The following is a 22,398-nucleotide window of genomic DNA, read 5'->3' as shown; positions in this document are numbered from 1 at the left end:
TTCTAGTTTTGCCCCGCCCCTTTCTATCACCATTTTGGGTTTTTAAATTGGAACCCACAAACCCCTCAATTTTTCTCAAAAAAATCCCAAATTTTACCCCCCAAAAATTCTCATTTTCCCCCCATAAAAACCACAAACTTTTTGTCGAAAAAATCCCATTTTTTCCTGCAAAAAAATTTCCATTTTTCCCCCCATAAAAATCCCATTTCTCCCCAAAAACTTCCCATTTTTCCCCCTCAAAAATCCCATTTTTCTCCCCAAAAAAATCCCATTTTCCCTCATAAAGATCTTAAATTTTCCGTCCAAAAAAATCCCATTTTCCCTCATAAAAATCCCATTTTTTTTCTGTTTTTCCCCCCTTAAATCTCATTTTTTCCCATTTTCTCCCTCCCCCCCAAATTCCAAGTCGTTCATCCCAAATTTTGGGTCGTTTTTCCCAATTTTTGGGTCGATTTTCCCCAATTTTGAGTCGTTTTTCCGGAATTTTCACTTTTTTTTGGTCTCCTTGCAGGCCACCACGTATCTCTGGGCCACGTTGAGGGGAGGGGAGTAACCGTCGGCGTAGGACGTGTCCTCAAACAGCACCGAGTAATCGTCCTGGGGCTGCAAATTTGGGAATTTTGGGGGGTTTGGGGGGAAAAATTTGGGGATTTGGGGAATTTTTGGGGAAAATTTGGGCATTTTGGGGGGAGGTTTGGAGAGGTTTGAGGGGGTTTTGGGGAAAATCTGGGAATTTTGGAGTGGAATTTGAGGATCTTTGGGGAAATCTGAGAATTTTGAGAGAAATTTAGAAATATTGGGGGAAAATTTGGAGTGATTTTGGGGAGGTTTGGGAATTTTGGGGGAAACTGGGAATTTTGGGGGAAATTTTGGAAAAATTTGGGGATTTTTTTTTGGCATTTTGGGGAAAATCTGGGAATTTTAAGGAAAATTGGGAATTTGGGGGGAAATTTGGGAATTTGGAGGGGATTTGGGGGGATTTAGGAGGAATTTTGGGGGGAATTTGGGGAATCCCAGGTAAATTGGAAACTCCCCTTAGCAACAAGCCCCGCCCCTTAGCAACCCCTTATATGGCAACAGCCTCATAGCAACAAGCCCCGCCCCTTAGCAACTCCTTATATGGCACTGGCTCCCCTTAGCAACAAGCCCCGCCCCTTAGCAACCCCTTAGCGCTCATTGGCTGTCCTTAGCAACAAGCCCCGCCCCCTAGCAACCCCTTTTATGGCACTGGCTCCTCATAGCAACAAGCCCCGCCCCTTAGCAACCCCTTTTATGGCACTGGCTCTCCCTAGCAACAAGCCCCACCCCTTAGCAACCCCTTATATGGCATTGCCTGCCTTAGCAACAAGCTCCGCCCCTTAGATCTCATTGGCTCCCCTTAGCAACAAGCCCCGCCCCTTAGCAACCCTCTCAGGCAGTGCCCCCCACCCGCCGCCATTTTGGTTTTTACCCAAAATCTTCATTTTTTGAGGTAATTTGGGGGCGATTTTTGGGGGATTTTTGGGAGGATTTTGCGATAATTTTAAGGCGATTTTTTTGGGATTTTTGGGAGGATTTCGAGGTAATTTTGGGGGGATTTTTGGGAGGATTTTGAGGCAATTTTGGGGTGATTTTTGGGAGGATTTTGGGGTAATTTTGGGGTGATTTTTGGGGGATTTTTGGGAGGATTTTGTGGTAACTTTGGGGCAATTTTTGGGGGATTTTGAGGTAATTTCGGGGCGATTTTTGAGGGGATTTCGAGATAATTTTGGGGCAATTTTTGGGGGATTTTTGGGAGGATTTTGAGGTAATTTTGGAGGATTTTTGGGGGAATTTTGAGGTAATTTTGGGGGATTTTTGGAGCATTTTTGGGAGGATTTCGAGGTAATTTCGGGGCGATTTTTGAGGGGATTTCGAGGTAACTTTGGGGCGATTTTTTGGGGGATTTTTGGGAGGATTTCGCGGTAATTTTGGGAGGATTTTTGGGAAGATTTTGTGGTAACTTTGGGGCAATTTTTTGGGGATTTTTGGGAGGATTTCGAGGTAATTTCGGGGCGATTTTTAGGGCGATTTTTGCGACGATTTCGCGGTAACTTTGGGGCGATTCTTGGGGGATTTTGGGGAGGATTTTGCAGTAATTTTGTGGGTTTTTTTGCAGATTCGGGGTCAGATCTCACCCTCTGGGGCGGGGCGTGGATCAGGGCGCGGTAGAAGCAGGTGGTCTGCGGGTACAGGGCCAGAACCAGCTGGTCCTTGTGGAAAAGGGCCTCGGGGTCGGTCTCGGGGTTGGTTTTCCATTGGGGCAGGGGGATGATGCGCCGCCGGCTCAGCGTGTGGCGTCTGGAAATTGGGGGAAAAAAAGAGATTTTAATTAAAATTTAAAGGAGTTTGGGGAGGTTTGAGGGGAAAATGAGGAGGTTTGAGAGAAATTAAATAAATTTTGGGGAAGTTTGAGGGGAATTGAGGAGGTTTGGGGGGTTTTGGGGGGGATTTAAAGGGATTTTGGGGCAATTTAAAGGGATTTTGGGGGAATTTGAGGGGGTTTTGGGGTGTATTATGAGGAGATTTGAGGGGATTTTGGGGGAGTTTTAAAGGGATTTGAGGGGAATTTGTGGGTTTTGGGGCAATTTAAAGGGATTTGAGGAGATTTGGGGGGAATTGGGGGAAATTTGAGAAGATTTTACGGAGATTTGAGGGGGTTTGAGGGGAATTAAGAAGGTTTGGGGGAAATTAAGTAAATTTGGGGGGATTTTGGGGGAGTTATGGGGATTTTGGGGAGATTTGGGAAGATTTGAGGAGATTTTAGGGATATTTGAGGGGATTTTGGGGGAGGTTTGAGGAGAATTAAGGAAGTTTGGGGGGATTTTGGGGGAATTTGAGGAGATTTTGGGGAAGTTTGAGGGGAGTTAAGGAGGTTTGAGGAGAATTAAGGAGGTTTGGGGGGATTTAAAGAGATTTGGGGGAAAATTGAAAAGATTTTGGGGATATTTGAAGGGATTTGTGGGTTTTAGGGGGATTTAAAGGGATTTTGGGGAGGTTTGAGAGGAATTAAGTAAATTTGGGGGAGGTTTGAGGGGAATTTGGGGAAATTTGAGACGATTTTGTGGAGATTTGAAGGGATTTGTAAAGTTTGAGGGGGTTTGGGGGGATTTTGGGGAGATTCGGGAAGATTTTGAGGAGATTTGGGAGGTTTGGGGGGATTTTGAGAGGATTTTAAGAGATTTGGGAGGAATTTTGGGGATATTTGAGGGGATTGTGGAGAAATTGAGGGGAATTTGTGGGTTTTGGGGGGATTTAAAGGGATTTTTGGGGAGGTTTGGGGGGATTTGGGAGAAATTCGAGAAGATTTTGGGGAGATTTGAGGGGATTTGGGGGATTTTGAGGCAATTTAAAGGGATTTTTGGGAAGAAAAATGCAGATTTTGGGAAAGTCGGAGGGGAATTCAGGAGGTTTGGGAGGATTTTGGGGGGATTTGAGGGTGATTTAAAGGGATTTTGGGGAAATTTGAGGGAAAATTGAGAAGATTTGGGGAGATTTGAGTGAAATTTGTGGATTTTAGGGGGATTTAAAGGGATTTTGGGGAGATTTGAGGGGATTTTGGGAAAGTTTAAAGGGATTTTTGGGACATTTTAGAAAAATTTTGGGAAATATTGAGAAGATTCGGGCAGTTTTTGAAAGAATTTTGTGAAAATTTTGGGAGATTTGGGGAAATATTAAAAAGATTCAGGAACTTTTGGAGGGATTTGGGGGAAATTTAAAGGAATTTGGGAGGATTTTAGTGGATTTTGGGGCGTTTTAGACCAAATTTTCAGGATTTTTTCTCACTCACTCCTTCCCCTCCTCGTCGATGTCGTCGACTTCGTACCTGGGGGGGAAAAACACAAAATTCCACAATTAAAACACAAATCTTGAGAGAAAAAGAGAATTTTGAGCCCTAAAAACCCAATTCTGACCCCAAAACCCTCAAATTTTGGCCTGAAAATTTCAATTCCGAGCCCCAAAAATCCAAATTTTACCCTGAAGAACCCAATTTCGAACCAAAAAAAAAAAAAAAAAGGAATTTTACCCCCAAAAATGTCAATTTTGACACGAAAAATTAAATTTCAAGCCCAAAAAAAGCAAATTTTAACATGAAAAACTCAATTTTGAGCCCCCAAAAAAGCCAAATTTGGCTGGAAAATTTAAATTTTGAGCTGAAAAAAGCAAATTTTAACTTGAAAAACTCAATTTCAGCCCCCAAAAAAGTGAATTTTGGCCTGAAAAACTCAATTCCAACTTCAAAGAAACCAAATTTTTGTCCCAAAAAAGTGAATTTTGGCCTGAAAAATTAAATTTTAACCCCAAAAACCCCAAATTTTAGCACGAAAATTTTGATTTTTCACCCCAACACACCAAATCTTCCCTTGAAAAACCTATTTTTGACCCCAAAAAACCAAATTTAAACCCCAAAAAAAGGGACTTTTCGCCCCAAAAAAGTGAACTTTGGCTTGAAAATTTCAATTCCGACCCCAAAAATACAAAAATTTTTGTCCCAAAAATGCGGATTTTACCCTGAAAAACTCAATTTTGAGCTCCCAAAAAAGGGAATTTTGGCCTCAAAAATTTCATTTTGATCCCAAAAATACAAATTCCGGCCCGAAAATTTCAATTTTGAGCCCCAAAAATACCAAATTTTGACCTGAAAAACCCAAATCTGACCCCGAAAAACCCGAATTTTGCCCCCAAAAGTGAGATTTTGACTGACTTGTTGGCGGCGTGGCTGTAGGTGACCACCTCGGCCAGGATCCACTGCTCGTCCCCCTCCAGCGCCTTCACCCGAGCGGCCACTTTGTCCCCGGGTTTGGCCACGTAATCCCCGGCGGCCGGGACGGCCCCGCACAGGGGAGGGGGTCTGAGAGGAAAAAAAGTTAGCCCAAAAAAATCCCAGATTTTTTTTCCCATTTTTCCCAAATTTTTCCCAATTTTTCCCCATTTTTTTCCCCATTTTTTCCAATTTTTTCCTCTTTTTTTTTTCCATTTTTTCCTATTTTTTTACTATTTTTTTTCCATTTTTTCCTCATTTTTTTCCACATTTTTTCCCATTTTTTTACTATTTTTTTCCATTTTTTTCCCATTTTTTCCCATTATTTTCCCATTTTTTTCACATTTTTTCCCCATTTTTTTCACATTTTTTTACTATTTTTTTTTCCATTTTTTCCCATTTTTCGCCATTTTTTCCCCATTTTTTTCACATTTTTTCCCATTTTTTTCCCATTTTTTTCCCATTTTTTCTCCATTTTCCCACATTTTTTCCACAATTTTTTCCTCATTTTTTTCCCATTTTTTCCCAATTTTTTGGCATTTTTTCCCACATTTTTTCCCATTTTTTTACTATTTTTTTCACATTTTTTTCCCATTTTTTCCCCATTTTTCCCTCTATAGATAATCCCCGGCGGCCGGGACGGCCCCGCACAGGGGAGGGGGCCTGGGATGGGAGAAAAAGGGGAAAAGGTTGTCACAAAAAAATCCCAGATTTTTTTCCCATTTTTCCCAATTTTTTCCGATTTTTTTCTCATTTTTTCAGTATTTTTTCTTATTTTTTTCCCTTTTTTTTTCCATTTTTTTTACTATTTTTTTCCCATTTTTTTCCCCTTTTTTTCCCCTTTTTTCCCAATTTTTTCCCAATTTTTTCCCCATTTTTTTCACATTTTTTTCCAATTTTTTCCCATTTTTATCCATTTTTTACCCTTTTTTTTTGCATTTTTCCACATTTTCCCCCATTTTTTCCCCATTTTTCCTGTTTTTTCCACAATTTTTTTTCCCAATTTTTTCCGACTTTTCACCATTTTTTCGTCATTTTTTCCCCAATTTTTTCCCATTTTCCCTATTTTCCCCCCATTTCTTTCCCCTTTTTTTTTCCTTTTTTTTTTTTGTTGTTGTTGTTTTGGTTTTTTTTTTTTTTTTTCCAATTTTCCCCATTTTTTCTCACTTTTTCCCCTTTTTTTGCACTTATTTGTCCTGGTTTTTTCCAATTTTTTCCCATTTTTTCCCCATTTTTTCCCCATTTTCCCTTGTTTTTTCCCCATATCTTCCCCCATATTTTCCCCTTTTTTCTCCAATTTTCCCTCAATTTTCTCCCAATTTTCCCCCCATTTTTCCCCAAATTTTTCCCATTTTTTTTCCAATTCCCCCCCCATTTTTCCCCATTCCCCCCCCCATGTTTTCCCCCAAATTTTCCCCGTTTTTGCCCATTTTTTCCCGTTTTTCCTCACTTTTCCCCGGGTTTCCCGATCCACAGGGGCAGCGTCACCGGGACCCTCAAAACTCCCCTTTTTTCACCCAAAATTCCCCATTTTTCCCCACAAATTCCCCGTTTTTCCCCCCAAAATCCCTCTTTACCCTTTTAAATCCTCATTAATCCCCAAAATTCCCATTTTTTGTCCATTTTTTTCCCGTTTTTCCTCACTTTTCCCCGGGTTTCCCGATCCACAGGGGCAGCGTCATGGCCGACTGCTGCAGCAGCGTCATCAACACCCCCCTCCTCATCGTCTTCCTGGGCGGCTCCGCCTCGCTGTAAATCCCCGCGATTTTCGCCGCTGGGAATTAAAAATAAATTAAAAAAATTATTATGATTTTTTGTGGATTTTTAAAAGGTGTTTTTAAGGGTTTTTTTAAGAGTTTTGGGGTTTTCCCGCCTTTTTTCCGGCGTGAGGGGACAAGATGGCGCCCCCTGGCGGCCGTACCGATCCGCCGCTCCTCCAGCAGCGATTTGATCTCGGCGATTTTATCCAGAGCGCGCCGCAGAACGCTAAAAAAAAAGGGGAAAAAAATAAAAATTTGGAATAAAAAGTGGATTTGGGAAGGTGGGGAAGGGAAAAGGGAGGGTTTGGAGGGGTTTGGGGGGGAAAATGGGAGAAAGGGGAAGAAAAAAGGAGATTTTTAGGGGGAAGAGGTGGGTGAAAAGTGGGATTTTTGAGGGGGAATTGTGAGGGAATTGTGAAAAAATAAGGGAATTGTGAGGGAAAAGGGATTTGGGGGAAAAAAATGTGATTTTGAGGGGGAATTAGGAAGGAATTGTGAGGAAAAAAAGAGGGAATTGTGAGGGGAAAAAGGAGGGAATTGTGAGGGAAAAGGGATTTTTGAGGGGGAATTGTGAGGGAATTGTGGAAAAATAGGAGGGAATTGTGAGGGAAAAGGGATTTGAGGTGGAAAAAAAGGGGATTTGGGGGGGAAAAAAAGGATTTTTAGGGGGAATTGTGAGGGAATTGTGAGGAAAAAAGGAGGGAATTGAGAGGAAAAAGGGATTTGGGGTGGAAAAAGGGGGATTTGGGGGAAAAAAAAGGGGATTTTTGAGGGGGAATTGTGGAAAAATAGGAGAAAAGTGTGAGGGAAAAGGAGGGAATTGTGAGGGAAAAGGAGGGAATTGTGAGGGGAAAAGGAGAAAATTGTGAGGGAAAAAGGGATTTGGGGTGGAAAAAAGGGGATTTTTAAGGGGAAAAATAGGAGGAAGGGGAAAAAAAGGGATTTTTAGGGGGAATTAGGAGGGAATTGTGAGGGAAAAAGGATTTTTGGAGGAAAAAGGGGAGAAAAGGAGAGTGAAAAATGGGATTTTGAAAGAATTTGAAGGGATAAAGTGGGAATTTGAGGGGAAAAATCAGGAATTTGAGGGGAAAATCAGGAATTTGACGGATAAAGTGGGAATTTGAGTGAAAATCAGGATTTTGAGGGGAAAAATCAGGATTTTGAGGGGGAAAATCAGGAATTTGAAGGGATAAGGTGAATTTGAAGGAATAAATTGGGAATTTGATGAGGAAAAGTGGGAACTTGAGGGGAAAAGTGGGAATTTGAAGGGATAAAATAGGAATTTGAAGGGATAAAGAATATCTGAGGGGAAAACTCAGAAATCTGAGGGGATAAAGTGGGAATTTGAGGGGAAAAATCAGGAATCTGAAAGGATAAAGTGGAATTTGAAGGAATAAATTGGGAATTTGAAGGAATAAAATGGGAATTTGAAGGGATGAATTGGGAATTTGAGGGGAAAATCAGGAATTTGAAGGATAAAGTGGGAATTTGATGGGGAAAAGTGGGAATTTGATGGGGAAAAGTGGGAATTTAAGGGGGAAAATCAGGAATTTGAGGGGAAAAATCAGGATTTTGAGGGGAAAAATCAGGATTTTGAGGGGAAAAATCAGGAATTCGAGGAGAAAAGCAGGAAATTGAAGGAATAAATTGGGAATTTAAAGGAATTAGAGGATTTTTGGGGATCCAGGACTCACTTGCACTCGGCCTCGGCGTCGGCCTTGGCTGTGGTGTAGAGCCCCCGGAGCTTGGTGCGGTAATAGGGAGAGACTGGGGGGTCTGGGGGTCAGAAATGGGCAAAAAATACCAAATTTTACCCCAAAATAACCCTAAAAATAAATGGTTTACTTTTGTTCTCCGTCTGCATCCGCTCGTGGGTCTTCTGGATGTTCACCAGGTTGTGCTCGCTGCGGGAGCGCTCCTCCTGACGGGGGAAAAATTGGGGAAAAAATGAGGAAATAATGGGGAAAAATTGGGGAAAAATTGGGGGAAAAATTGGGGAAAAATTGGGGGGAAATTGGGAAAAATTGGGAAAAAATTGGGGAAATATTGGGGAAAAATTGGGGAAAAATTAAGGAAAAATTAAGGAAAATTGGGGGAAAATGGGGGAAATTAGGGGAAAAGTTGGGGAAAAATTGGGGAAAATTGGGGGGAAAATGGGAAAAAGTGAGGGAAAAAATGGGGGAAAAAAATAGGGGAAAATTGGGGAAAAATGGGGAAAAAATGGGAAAAATTGGGGAAAACATGGAGGAAAAATTGAGGAAAAATTAAGGAAAAATTGGGGGGAAATTGGGAAAAAATGTGGAAAAAATGAGGAAAAATGGGGGAAAAAATGGGGAAAATTGGGGGAAATTGGGGAAAAATTGGTAAAAAATTGGGGAGGAAATGGGGAAAAATGGGGGGGAAATTGGGGGTGGAATTGGGGAAAATTGGGGAAAAATTGGGAGGAAATTGGGAAAAAATGGGGGGAAAAACGGGGGAAAATGGGGAAGAAAAGAGGGAAAAAAGGGGAAAAAAGGGGGGGAAGGGAAAAAATTTGGAATAAATTGGAGGGAAATTGGGAAAGAATGAGGGAAAAAACGGGGAAAAATGGGAAAAAATAGGGGAAAAATGTGGAAAAATGGGGAAAAAATTGGGAAAAATTGGGGAAAACATGGAGGAAAATTAAGGAAAAATTGGGGGAAAATTGGGAAAAAATTGGGGAAAAAATGAGGAAAAATGGGGGAAAAAATGAAGGAAAATTGGGGGAAAATTAAGGAAAATTGGGGAAAAAATGGGAAAAAAAATTGGGAAAAATTGGGGGAAAATTGGGAAAAAATTGGGGAAAAAATGAGGAAAAATTGAGGAAAAAATACGGAAAATTTGGGAAAAAATGGGGAAAATGGGGGAAAAATGAGAAAAAAAAGAGGAAAAAAGGGAGAAAATATTGGGGTGAAATTGGGGAAAAATGGAGGAAAAAGGGAAAAAAGGGGGGAAGTTGGGGGAAAATGGGGAATAAAAAGGGAAAAAATTGGGGGAAATTGAGGAAAAAATGGGGAAAATAGAGGGAAAATGGGGGGAAAATTGGGGGAAAATGGGGAAAAAATAAGGGAAAATTTGGGGAAAAAACGGGGAAAAATGGGGGAGAAATGGGGAAAAAATGGAGAAAAAATGGGGGGAAATTGGGGGTGGAATTGGGGGAAAATTAAGGAAAATTGGGGGAAAAATGGGGAAGAGGGAAAAAAGGGGAAAAAGGGGGGGGAAGGGAAAAAATTGGGAAAAATTGGAGGGAAATTGGGGAAAACGAGGGAAAAAATGGGAGGAAAATGGGAAAATGGGAAAAAATTGGGGAAAATTTTGGGAGAAATTGGGAAAAAATGGGGAAAAATGGAGAAAACATTGGGGGAAATTGGGGAAAAAATTGGGAAAAAAATTAGGGGAAAATTGGGGAAAAAATTGGGGGGGAAATTGGGGGGAAAATGGGCAAATAAGGGGAAAAATGGAGTTTTGGGTTAATAAAAGGGGATTTATGAGAGAAAAATGAGGGATTTGAGGGATTTTATAGGAAAATTTGTGATTTTAGGGTAAAATGGGCCATTTTTCAATACGAATGGGCAGTTTTATGGTAAAATACGTGATTTTAGGGTAAAAATTGCCTAATTTTGTGTAAAACGGGCGGTTTGGGGGTAGAAATTGACGATTTTGTGAAGTTTGTGAGAGAAAACGGACGATTTATGAGGGAAAAATCCAAATTTGTGAGAGAAAATGAGGGGGAAACAGGAACTCTGTGAGAGAAAACACAGAATTTGGAGAAAAATGGGTGATTTTAGGAGTTTGTGAGGGTAAAATGGTGATTCTTGGGGAGAAATGGGTGAATTTAGGGGTCTGTGAGGGTAAAATGGTGATTCTTGGGGAGAAATGGGTGAATTTAGGGGTCTGTGAGGGTAAAATGGTGATTTTGGGGGGGAAATGGGTGAATTTAGGGGTCTATGAGGGGAAAGAGATAATTTGGAGGGGAAATAGGTGTTTTTAAGGATCCGTGAGGGGAAATAGATGATTTTTAGAAGGAAATGGGTGATTTTAGAGGTCCCTGAAGGGAAACGGGGAGGAAATAACGCGATCAATGAGGAGCAATGGGGGAAAAGCGGAGCAAACGGGGATCGCGGAAAGGAAAAAAAAAAAACAAAACTAAGAAAAAACTCCCGGAAAATACGGTACCTGGGTCTGTTTAATGAGCTGGTGCAGCTCCCCCAGCAGCTCCGCGATTCGCGAATCGGCCGAAACCAGCGCCATGGCCGGGCCGGGAACGGCACTGAGGGAAACCTGAGGGGGAAAAAATGGCGGCGGATCCCGAGGGGACCCGCGGAGCGGGAAAGGGGCGGGGCTACAGGACAGAAACCACGCCCATTGTATCCATAAATGGATAAAACCACGCCTACTTTTCTTATATGGTAAATAAGCCACGCCCCCGCTGTTGTTTATTATGTGGGTTTAAGCCACGCCCACAGTCAGTACTATTGGTTCTCTTGGGTTAAACCACGCCCCTTTTCTCCTTATATGGAGCAACTTCCCACTAAGCCACGCCCACGATTAGCCATATGCGAGTTCTATTGGTTAAACCACGCCCTTTATCTCCTAATATGGATTCGCCTCCCGATTAACCACGCCCACAGCCAATTTTATTGGGTTCCCTTGTGTTAAACCACGCCCCTTATCTCCTTATATGGAGCCACCTACCACTAAGCCACGCCCACAGTCAACCCTATGGAAAATTCCCTTGGGTTTAACCACGCCCCTTTTCTCATTATAGGGATACGCCTCCCGCTAAGCCACGCCCACAGTCAACCCTATTATAGGGTTCGCTTGGGTTAAACCACGCCCCTTTTCGCCTTATATGGATCAACCTCCCGATAGGCCACGCCCACTAATATGCAAAATTGGGTTACATTCTGTGTCACGTGGATGGAGTCACGTGACGAGCCGGTATCACGTGACCGCGCCCAACATGGCGGACGAGGAGCCGCTGCTGCCGCCGGGTGAGAGTCACCAAATATAAAAAACAAAAAAAAAAATAATCGGGATTTAAAAATCGGGGATAAAAACCCGGGAATTGGGGATTTAAAGCGGGATAAATAACAGGGGATTAAAATCGGGATAAAAGGGCTGGGAATGGGAAGGGGAAGTGGCGACCGGGACACAAAATCAACCCCAAATCTCCCAAAAAATCCCGAATTATTCTTTTAAAATGCCTTTTAAATTCCTCCCCCCCAACAGCCGAGGATTCAGCCCCTCCCCCACCGCCCCCGACCCCCTCCTGGCGAATCGGAGCCGCTTTTTGGTGAGTGGCCCCGCCCCCAACCCCTGCAGGCCACGCCCCCGGGTCAGACCACGCCCCTTTCTCATCTAAACCCCAAAATTTCCCGCCAAAACTCATCCAATTTAAGCCACGCCCATTTGAACCACACCCAAGTATGACCACGCCCATTCAAGCCCCGCCTCCCAAAATTTCCCGCCAAAATTGACCCATTTATGGGCCTCCCCTCCCCCCACAGCCCCACCCATTTAGGCCACGCCCCTTTAGCTCACACCCAACCCCCCACCTCTAAATTTCCCGCCAAAACTCAGCCATTTTTAGCCACTCCCCTCCCCCCAAAGCCACGCCCCTTTAGGACAGGCCACGCCCATGTGTGGCCACACCCACCACCCTTTGGCCACGCCCCTCTAAGCCCCGCCCACACAGGATTTTGGGGCTGTGTAACAACCTCCCGTACGTGGTGATGCTCAGCGCCGCCCGCGACCTGCTGGAGCCACGCCCCGTGAGTAGCTACGCCCATTTTTATTAAAAACCACGCCCCCTTTTTAAAAAACCACGCCCACCTTTATGTGGGCCACGCCCAGTTTTGGTGGACCACGCCCTGATTTTTTATTGGAATTTTTTTTAGGGGGCGGAGCCACGGAACAAGACGAGATATGATTGTGATCCTGTGGGAACTGGGGTGGGTGGGGCTTAAAGGGGCGGGGCTTAAATGGGTGGGGCTTAAGTGGGTGGGGCTTAAAGAGGAGAGGGTTAAAGAGATGGGGCTTAAATGGGCGTGGCTTAAAGGGGAGGGGCTTAAAGGGGAGGGGCTTAACTGGGTGAGGTTGTAAAGGGAGGAGGTTGAATGGGTGGAGCTTAAAGGGGTGTGGCCTAAATGGGTGGAGCCTAAATGGGTGGTGCCTAAAGGGGAGGGGCTTAAATAGGAGATGGTTAAAGGGGAAGGACTTAAATGGGGAGGCTTAAAGGGGTGGGGCTCAAAGGGGAGGGGCTTAAAGGGGTGGGGCTTAAAGTGGGAGGGGCTTAAAGGAGTGGGGCTCAAAGGGGAGGGGCTTAAATGTAAGGGACTTAACAGGGTGGAGCTTAAAAGGGGAGAGGCTTAAAGGGGAGGGGCTTAAAGGGTTAATGTTTAAAGGGGAGGGGCTTAAAGGAGTGGGGGCTTAAAGGGGAGTGGCTTAAAGGGAAGGGGCTTTAAATGGAGAGGCTTAAAGGGGAGGGGCTTAAGGGGGTGGGGCTTAAGGGGAGAGGCTTAAAGGGGTGGGGTGTAAAGGGAGGAGGTGGAATGGGTGGAGCTTAAAGGGAGGGGCTTAAAGGGGAGAGGCTTAAAGGGGAGGGGCTTGAATGGGTGGGGTGGAAAGGGAGAGGTTTTAATGGGTGGGGCTTGAAGGGGTGGGGCTTTAATGAGTGGGCCTTAAAGGGGGATGCTTAAAGGGGAGGGGCTTAAAGGGGTGGAGCTTAATTGGAGAGAGGTTTAAATAGAAGAGGCTAAAAGGGGTGGGACTTAAAAGGGGTGGGGCTTCAATGGGCGGGGCTTAAAGGGGTGTGGGTTAAGGGGGTGTGGCCTAAATCAGAGGTGGGGCTTAATGGAATGGGGATAAAAAGGGGTGGGGCTTGATAGGAGGGGTTAAATGGGGTGGGGCTTAAATGGGTGGGACTTAAATGGGACGGGCTTAAAGGGGTGTGGCCTAAGGGCTTGCAGGGGAGGGGCTTTGAGGGGTGGAGCTTAATGGGGTGGGTTAAAAGGGGAGGGGCTTAAAGGGGTGTGGCCTAAATGGGCGGGGCTTAGAACAGGAAAATAATGGTTGGGTGGGACCTAAAGTGGGCGTGGCTAAAGTTCTGTGGGCGTGGCCTGCCCCCGTTCCTCAGGCCGTCCTATTGGCCGACGTCCTCCCCGGGCTGGGGGTGAAGCTGCTGCTGCCATTGGTGGGGACACACCTGCCCTACAGGTAAAGGGGCGGGGCTTAGAGGGGGAGGAAATTAAGGGGAGGGAGTTTAAGGGGAAAAAACCGGAATTTCGGGGGGAATAAAAGGGAATTTTTTGGACATAAAGGGGAATTATGGGGTGGGAAAAAGGATTTTTTTTTCCAAGAAAAAAAAGGGAATTTTGGGAGGGAAAATGGGAAATTTTTTGGGGGAAAACGGGAAATTTGGTGCAGAAAAAGAGGGAATTTTGCTGTGGAATAACGGGTGAATTTTTTGGGGTAAAAAAGCGAATTTTTAAGGAGAAACAAGGGGATTTTGGGGGGAAAAAGGGGAATTTGGGGGGGGCAAAGATAATTTTGGGATGGAATAAAAAGGGAATTTTTGGGGCGAAAAGGAATAATTTTGCGTTAAAAAGTGAAAATTTTTTTGGGGAAAAAAAAGGGAAATTTAAATAAGATTAATTTTTTGGGAGAAAAAAAGAGAATTTTAGGGGAAAGAAAAGAATTTTCGGGGAAAAATTGAATTTTTTGGGCTTAAAAATTGGGATTTTTTGGGGAAGGGGCGTGTCAGGGTGGGCGTGTCCAGGTGGGCGTGTCCCTGTCACAGGTACCGCGTGGTGGGCGTGGCCCTGTGCCTGTGGGGCAGCGTCAGCGCCGTCAGCCTGGCCAGGGACACCCTGACTGCCCTCGGGGGTGAGTGCGGGGTCAAGGGTCACTCAGGGGTCAGCCAGGGGTCACCCGGGGGTCACCTGAGGTCACTCAGGGGCCAGTTATGGGTCACTTGGGGTCACTCAGGGGTCACTCAGGGGTCACTCAGGGGTCAGGGGTCACACAGGGGTCACTCAGGGGTCAGGGGTAATTCAGAGGTCATTCAGGGGTCACTCAATCTCATTTGGGGTCACTCAGGGGTCACTGAGAGGTCACTTTGGGGTCATTTAGGGGTCACTGGGGATCAGGGGTCACTTGAGCCACTCAGTGGTCACTCAGGTCACTCATTGGTCACTCAGGGGTCACTGGGGTCAAGGGTCTGTCAAGGGTAAGGGGTCATTTTGTGGTCACTTTGGGTCACTCAGGGGTCACTCGGGGGTCACTCACTGGTCACTCAGGGTCACTCTGTGGTCACTCAGTGGTCACTGGTCACTCATTGGTCACTCAGGGGGTCACTGGTCACTCACTGGTCACTCAGTGGTCACTCTGGTCACTCACTGGTCACTCTGTCCCCAGGTGTGGCTCTGGGCAGTGCGGGGGCGGGGCTGGGCGAGGTCACCTTCCTCACCTTGGCCTCCTCCTACCCCAGGTAAGGGGGCGGGGCCTGGGGGGCGTGTCCGGGGCGTGGCCTCAAATGGGGGCGTGGCCTTGGTGCGTTGTCTTAAAAATGGGGCGTAGCTTTAAATTGGGGTCGTGGTCTCAAAATAGGGGCGTGGTCTCAAAATGTGGGCGTGGCCTCGAAATGGGGGCGTGGTTTCAGAATGTGGGCGTGGTTTCCTCTGGAGGCCACGCCCACAATGGCCACGCCCCAACATGGGGTGAGAGGGGAAAAAAATATACCAATAAAAATTGGGATAAAATCGACCAAAATTGGGTCAAAAAGTCTCCAAAATTGGTAAAAAAATTGATAAAACCATCTAAAATTGATTAAAATGATAAAAAGATTGGTCAAGATCGATCCAAAATGGGTTAAAATCATCCGAAGTGCGTCAAAATCACTGAAAAATGGGTCAAAATCGTGAGAAAATGGGTCAAAAATCATTAAAAAAAGACAAATAATAAAAATTCAAGAGGGGGCGTGGCTTGAGTGACACAAGCCCCGCCCCCTGTGACGTGTCCCCTCCCCCCGCAGCTCGGCGCTCTCCCATTGGTCGTCGGGCACGGGGGGGGCGGGGCTGGGGGGGGCTCTGGGGCTGTGGGGGCTGCGGGCGGTGCTGCCCCTCCCCCAATCGCTGCTGCCTGCCCTGGCCCTGCCCCCCGCCATGCTCGCCAGGTGAGACAAAAATCCACATTTTTAACCCCAAAAATCCGCCTTGGGACCCAAAAATCTGAATTTTTCACCCCAAAATTCCCCTTGGAACCCGAAATTCTCCATTTTTAAACCTGAAATTTCAATTTTTTAACCCCAAAATTCCCTTTTTTTTACACCAAAATCCACCACAGGACGCAAAAATCCCAAATTTTCGCCCCAATTCACCTCGAGACCCAAAAATCCCAATTTTTCACCCCAAAGTTCACCTTTTTACCCCAAAAATCCTATTTTTTATACCCCAAAAAATCCCCGATTTTTTACCCCAATTTTCACCCCAAATTTCCCGAATTTTTAACCCCAAAAATTCCCTTTGAATCAAAGTTCCCCAATTTTCCCCTAAAACTCTCCATTTTAAAGTAAATTTCCCCATTTAAAAATTAAATTTTCCCATTTTAAATTAAATTTCCTCATTTAAATTAATTTCCCCAATTTTTTAAAAATTTTTAATAATTTTTAAATTAATTTTTAATAATTTTTCCCCAGTTATTTCTTCCTGCTGGGCCCGGCCCCGCCCCCTGCTCAGGCCACGCCCCCAATCGAGGCCCCGCCCCCAAGTCAAGCCCCGCCCCTTTCCCAGCCCGGACAAGGGGGCGGGGCCAGCGCCGGGAAATGGGGCGTGGTCAAGGTAAAGGGGGCGGGGCTTAAATGGGATTTGCATAAAGGGGCGGGGCCAAAACGGGATCTGAATAAAGGGGCGGGGCCTGAAGGGGATTTGCATAAAAGGGGCGGGGCTTAAATATGGAGGCGGGTAAAGGGGCGGGGCTTAAATTGTATTTGCATAAAGGGGAGGGGCTTGAATAGAGATGGGCCAAAAAAGGGGCGGAGCTTAAATGGGATTTGCATAAAGGGGCGGGGCTTAAAGGGCGGGGTTGGAGGGGCAAAAAAAGGGGATTTTGGGGTTTGAAAATTTGGGGATTTTTGGGGGTTAAAAATTGGGGATTTTGGTGGGAGAATTGGGAGAAATTTGTGGGGAAAAAAGGGAATTTTGGAGTGAAAATTTGGGAATTTTGGCAGGAAAAATATGGGGATTTTTGGGGTTAATAATTTGGGGAATTTTGGGGTTAAAAATTTGAGAATTTTGGGAAAAAATTGGGAGTTTTTGGGAAAAAATTTGGGAATTTTGGCGGGAAAAATTGGGAATTTTTGGGGCAAAAAAATTGGGAATTTTGGGTCAAAATTTAGGAAATTTTGGGGTTAAAATCTGGGAATTTTTGTGGGAAAAAAATGGGGATTTTTGGGGTTAAAAATTCAGAATTTTGGCGGGAAATTTTGGAATTGTTGTGTCAAAATTTTGGCGTGAAACATTGGGGAAAACTTGGGTTAAAAATGGGGAATTTTGGGGAAAATTGGAATTTTTCTTGTGGGGGCGTGGCCTGACATGAGGGGGCGTGGCTTAAGCCAAGTGGGCGTGGCCTCAATGTCTGACCCCGCCCCTTTTTCCCTTCCCAGCGTTCCCTGCGGCAGGGGGCGCCCCTGGGCCTGGTTTATTTCTCCGAATATTTCATCAACCAGGGGCTGGTGCGTGGGGGAGGGGCGGGGCCGGAAGTGGAAAAAATGGGCGTGGCCGGGGTGGGGGAGGGGCTTGAAATGGGAAAATTGGGGGCGGGGTCAAAATAAAGGGGAGGAGCAAAAATTTGTGGGTTTAAGGGTGGGGGAGGGGCCAAAATATGGCGGATTTGGGGGTGGGGGAGGGGTCAAAATGGGGTGGGGGAGGGGCTAAAATATGGTGGATTTTGGGGTGGGGGAGGGGCTAAAATATGGCGGATTTGGGAGTGGGGGAGGGGCTAAAATGGAGTGGGGGAGGAGGTAAAATATGGCGGATTTTGGGGTGGGGGAGGGGCTAAAATGGGGTGGGGGAGGGGCCTAAATATGGCGGATTTTGGGGTGGGGGAGGGACTCAAGATGGTGGATTTTGGGGTGGGGGAGGGGCTAAAATGGGGTGGGGGAGGGGCTAAAATGGGGTGGGGGAGGGGGTAAAATATGGCGGATTTGGGGTGGGGGAGGGGCCTGGAGTGGTGGGGGAGGGGCCAAGGGCTCCAGGCCCCGCCCCCAACCCCAGATTTGGCCCCTCCCCCACCCCCAGATGGAGCTGCTGTTCTTCCCCTCGTCGCCCCTCCCCCACAGCGCCCAGTACCGAACGTGAGTGGGGGAGGGGAATGAAAAATTCACCCAAAATTTACCCCAAAATTTACCCCAAAAAATTCCATAAAAATTACCCCAAAATTCAAAAAAAAAAAAATCCCAAAAAAAATTCCCAAAAATTCCCCCCAAATCCCCCCAAAATCCCCCAGAAATTCCAAAAAAATTCTCCAAAATTCCCCCAAAATTTCCAAAAATATTCCTCAAAATTCACTTCAAAATTCCCTAAAAATTCACCCAAAATCCCCCCGAAAATCCCCCAAAAAATCGCCAAAAATTCTCCCCAAATTCCCCCAAAGATTCTCCAAAGATTCCCTCAAAAATTCCCCAAATTTTCACACAAAATTCACCCAAAATTCCCAAAAATTCCCCAAAATTCCCCCAAAATTCCCCCAAATTTTCTCATTTTACCCCAAATTTTCACATTTTTACTCAACCTCCTAATTTTTACTTCAAACTTCTCAATTTAAACCCCAAAATCATTAATTTTTCCCCCCAAAAATCCCAATTTTTCCCCCCCAAATCTCAATTTCTTACACTCAAAATCCTCAATTTTTCTGCCCCATAGATCCCCCTTTCCCTGCCCCATGGATTGACCCAAACCTGCCCCATAGATCTCCATTCCTGCCCCATAGATTGATCTAAATCTGCCCCATAGATCCTCATCCCTGCCCCATAGATTGACCCAAACCTGCCCCACAGATCGACCTGTTCCTGCCCCATAGATTGAACTTCCCCTGCCCCACAGATCCCCATTGCCCCCCATAGATTGACCCCCATGTCTCTCTGCCCCATAGATTGACTGACTCTGCCCCATAGATTGACCCATTCCTACCCCATAGATCCCCATCCCTGCCCCATAGATTGACTTATTCTTGTTCCATAGATTGAACTTCCCCTGCCCAATAGATTGACCCAAACCTGCCCCACATCTCACCCCAAACCTGCCCCATAGATCCCCAATCCTGCCCCATAGACTGACCCAAACCTGCCCCATAAATTGACCCATTCCTACCCCACAGATCCCCATTTCTGCCCCATAGATCTCCATTTCCCTACCCCATAGATTGACCCTCCCCTGCCCCATAGATTGACCTGTTCCTGCCCCACAGATGGATCCCTGCCCCACATCCTGACCCCCCTGTGTGTCCCCCAGGCTGCAGCTGCTGTACCAGGCCGGAGTGTTCGTGTCCCGCTCGTCCCTGCGCTGGGTCAGGGTCCGGAACCTCTGGGGGCTGGCCCTGGTACAGGTCTGTGCCCCATGGATCCCTCTGTGCCCCACAGATCATTCCTGTGTGACCCATGGATCCATCCCTGTGCCCCATAAATCGTCCCTGTGCCCCATAGATCAGTCCCTGCGCTGGGTCAGGGTCCGGAACCTCTGGGGGCTGGCCCTGGTACAGGTCTGTGCCCCATAGATCATCCCTGACCCATAGATCTGCCCCACAGATCATCCCTGTGCCCCATAGATCAGTCCCTGGCCCATAGATCCTGTAAGACCCATAGATCTGACCCATAGATCCCAATCCTGCCCCACAGATCTGCCCCATAGATCCCCCTGTGCCCCACAGATCCCTGCGCTGCCCCCAGCCATTTTTACTGCCCATTTTTTCCCAATTTTTCCCCCCATTTTCCCCCAATTTTCTCCCCATTTTCCCCCATTTTTTCCCCATTTTTTCCCCGTTTTTCCCCATTTTCTCCCCCAATTTTCTCCCCATTTTCCCCCATTTTTTAACCCATTTTTCCCCATTTTTTAGCCCATTTTTCCCCTATTTATTCCTCTCTCTCTCTTGGCCCCGCCCCCAGGTTCTGCTGGCCGTGTTCCTATTGGCCGCCGTGTCTGTCAATCACCTCCTGCCCGGGCTGGGCGTGGCCGCGGCGCTGGCGGTGGGGGAGGGGCTGGTGGGGGGCGGAGCCTACGGGAACAGCTACAGGAACCTGGGCCTGGAGGTCAGTGACCTTTGACCCCTGAGTGACCCCTGAGTGACCCCTGAGTGACCCTGAGTGACCCCTGAGTGTCCCTGAGTGACCCCTGAGTGACCCCCGAGTGACCCCTGAGTGACCTCTGAGTGACCCCTGAGTGACCACAGAGTGACCCCTGAGTGACCCCAGAGTGACCCCTGAGTGACCCCTGAGTGACCAATGAGTGACCCCTGAGTGACCCTGAGTGACCCCTGAGTGACCCCTGAGTGACCCCCAGTGACCCCTGAGTGACCCCTGAGTGACCCCTGACCCCTGAGTGATCAATGAGTGACCAATGTGTGACCCTGGACCCCTGAGTGACCCCAGAGTGACCACTGAGTGACCACTGAGTGACCACTGCCCGCTGTCCGCAGGTCCCTGCCCAGGACCAGCCTCTGGCCGTGGCCGTGGTCACTCTGGTGGCCGAAGTCGCCATCGCCGCGGCCGGAGGGGTCGCCCTGGGGGCTCACGCCGCTTTCTGCGGCCAGGAGTGACCACTGAGTGACCACTGAGTGACCGCTGAGTGACCCCATGAACTGACCATGGAGTGACCACAGAGTGGCCTTGGAGTGACCCTGAGTGACCCCTGGAGTGGTCACTGAGTGACCCTGAACTGACCACTGAGTGACCACAGAGTGACCCCTGCACTGGTCACTAAGTGACCCCGGAATGGCCTCAGAGTGACCATTGAGTGACCTCTGGACTGGACATGGAGTGACCTTGAACTGACCATTGAGTGACCCCGGAATGGCCTCAGAGTGACCATTGAGTGACCTCTGGACTGGACATGGAGTGACCTTAAACTGACCATTGAGTGACCCCTGGATTGGCCTTGGAGTGACCCCAGAGTGACCCTTGGAGTGACGCTTAGAGTGACCACTGAGTGACCCTCGGAGTGACCACTGAGTGACCCCAGAGTGACCCCTTGAGTGACCCATGGACTGGTCACTGAGTGACCCCTTGAATGACCCTGGGACTGGTCAATGAGTGACCACAGAGTGACCAGTGACGACAAAGTGACCCCTGAGTGACCCCTGGTCAATGAGTGACCATTGAGTGACCACAGAGTGACCAGTGACAACAAAGTGACCCAAGTGACCCCTGGACTGGTCACTGAGTGACCTTAAACTGAACATCGAGTGACCCCAGAGTGACCAGTGGCCATTAAGTGACCACAGAGTGACCCCTGAGTGACCCCTGGGTGACCTTTGACCCCGGGGCTGATTTTTCCTCATTAAAAAAAGGGAAATTTTTAATTTTTCATCGATTTTTGTTCCTTTTTATTAATTTTTATTTATTAATTTATTATTATTATTAATTTTCATCATTAGCTCAACCCCCAATTGATTGATCAACATTAATTAATTGTCATTAATTAATTAATCCCAATTAATTGGGATTTTTGGGGAGAAAAATGTGGATTTTTGAGGTAAAATTGTGGATTTTGGGGTAAAAAAGTGAGGTTTTGGGCAAAAATGTGAATTTTTGGAAGTAAAAAAGTAAAATTTGGGTTAAAATTGGGAATTTGGGGTAAAAAATATGAATTTTGGGTAAAAATGGAAAATTTTGGGGTAAAATTGGGGATTTTGGGGTAAAAATTTGGGATTTTTGGGGTAAAAATGAACATTTTTGGGTAAAATTGTGGATTTTGGGTAAAAATGTGAATTTTTGAAGGTAAAAAAGTCAAATTTGAGTAAAAATTGGTGATTTTGGGGTTAAAATTGGAAATTTTGGGGAAAAATTAGAAAATTTCGGGATAAAAATTGGGAATTTTTGGGAAAAATTGGAAATTTTTGGGTAAAAATGAAAATTTTTTGGGTGAAATTGGGAATTTTGGGGTAAAAAAGTGAATTTTGGGCAAAAATGTGAATTTTTGGAGGTGAAAATGTCAGATTTGGTTAAAATTGGTGATTTGCGGTTGAAATTGGGGAATTTGGGGTTAAAATTGGGAATTTTGGAATAAAAAACTGAATTTTGGGGTAAAAATGGGATTTTTGGGGTATAAAAGGTGAATTTGGGGGTAACAATGTGAATTTTTGGGGGTAAAAAAGTCAGGTTTTTATTTTAAAAAATCGATTTTTATTTTTAAAAATTATTTAAATATATTTTATTAAAAAATATAAAAATTTCCGCTCAAAAATGTGAATTTTGGGGATAAAATTTGACATTTTTGAGTCAAAATCGGCCAATTTTAAAAGGTAAAAAAAACCCCCGATAATTCTGAGGTAAAAAAATCGCAAATTCTGAGGTAAAAACATTAAAAATTGAGGCAAAAAAATAATTTTTATTTAAAATTTTCGATTTTAACCCAAATTCGCAATTTTAGGAAGAGAAAATTCGGCATTTTTGGGTCAAAATCCGCCGATTTTCGGCTCCTTCACAACTGTCGGACTCGTTTTCCCGGCGTCCTTTGCGCCCAAAGCCGAAAATGGCGTTTGAACCGGAACTTCCGGTTCCTAGCTGTTCCTCGCTTTCCCATCAATCCCCGCGCTCAAACACGGAAAACAGGCTTAGAGGTGGAGGCA

At 45.8% G+C, this 22,398-nt stretch overlaps 2 protein-coding genes across 3 annotated transcripts; one reads left to right on the top strand and one right to left on the bottom strand.

The window, feature by feature from the left end:
- Positions 1-20: 20 nt before the first annotated feature.
- On the bottom strand, positions 21-10,913 carry SGF29 (SAGA complex associated factor 29). 2 transcript variants are annotated; one of them, XM_083882274.1, is made up of 9 exons: positions 10,735-10,913; positions 8,386-8,461; positions 8,235-8,316; positions 6,702-6,766; positions 6,425-6,554; positions 4,724-4,870; positions 3,809-3,844; positions 2,157-2,319; positions 21-603 (listed from the first exon to the last, which is right to left on the bottom strand). In XM_083882274.1, the coding sequence occupies exons 1-9, from the start codon at positions 10,807-10,809 to the stop codon at positions 487-489; spliced, it is 891 nt and encodes a 296-aa protein (XP_083738400.1). In that variant the 5' UTR covers positions 10,810-10,913; the 3' UTR covers positions 21-486. The 2 variants fall into 2 exon arrangements, with proteins under 2 accessions (XP_083738400.1, XP_083738401.1); XM_083882275.1 differs by having other exon boundaries at positions 23-603; positions 8,235-8,307; positions 10,735-10,911.
- Positions 10,914-11,435: 522 nt separating this feature from the next.
- CLN3 (CLN3 lysosomal/endosomal transmembrane protein, battenin) lies at positions 11,436-20,891 on the top strand. Its single transcript, XM_083882257.1, has 12 exons — positions 11,436-11,854; positions 12,257-12,332; positions 12,459-12,512; positions 13,697-13,776; positions 14,360-14,445; positions 14,977-15,049; positions 16,256-16,397; positions 17,222-17,290; positions 17,856-17,911; positions 19,068-19,161; positions 19,718-19,861; positions 20,248-20,891. Exons 2-12 carry the CDS (start codon positions 12,294-12,296, stop codon positions 20,365-20,367), a joined length of 957 nt encoding a protein of 318 aa, XP_083738383.1. The 5' UTR covers positions 11,436-11,854; positions 12,257-12,293; the 3' UTR covers positions 20,368-20,891.
- The last annotated feature ends 1,507 nt before the right edge of the window (positions 20,892-22,398 follow it).

This window comes from Zosterops lateralis (genome assembly GCF_965231275.1).
Source record: "Zosterops lateralis genome assembly, chromosome: 39".
In the NCBI taxonomy this organism is placed as follows: Eukaryota; Metazoa; Chordata; class Aves; order Passeriformes; family Zosteropidae; genus Zosterops; species Zosterops lateralis.
The sequence above is the reverse complement of the archived record's forward strand: the minus strand, read 5'-3'. Positions and strand labels throughout refer to the sequence as shown.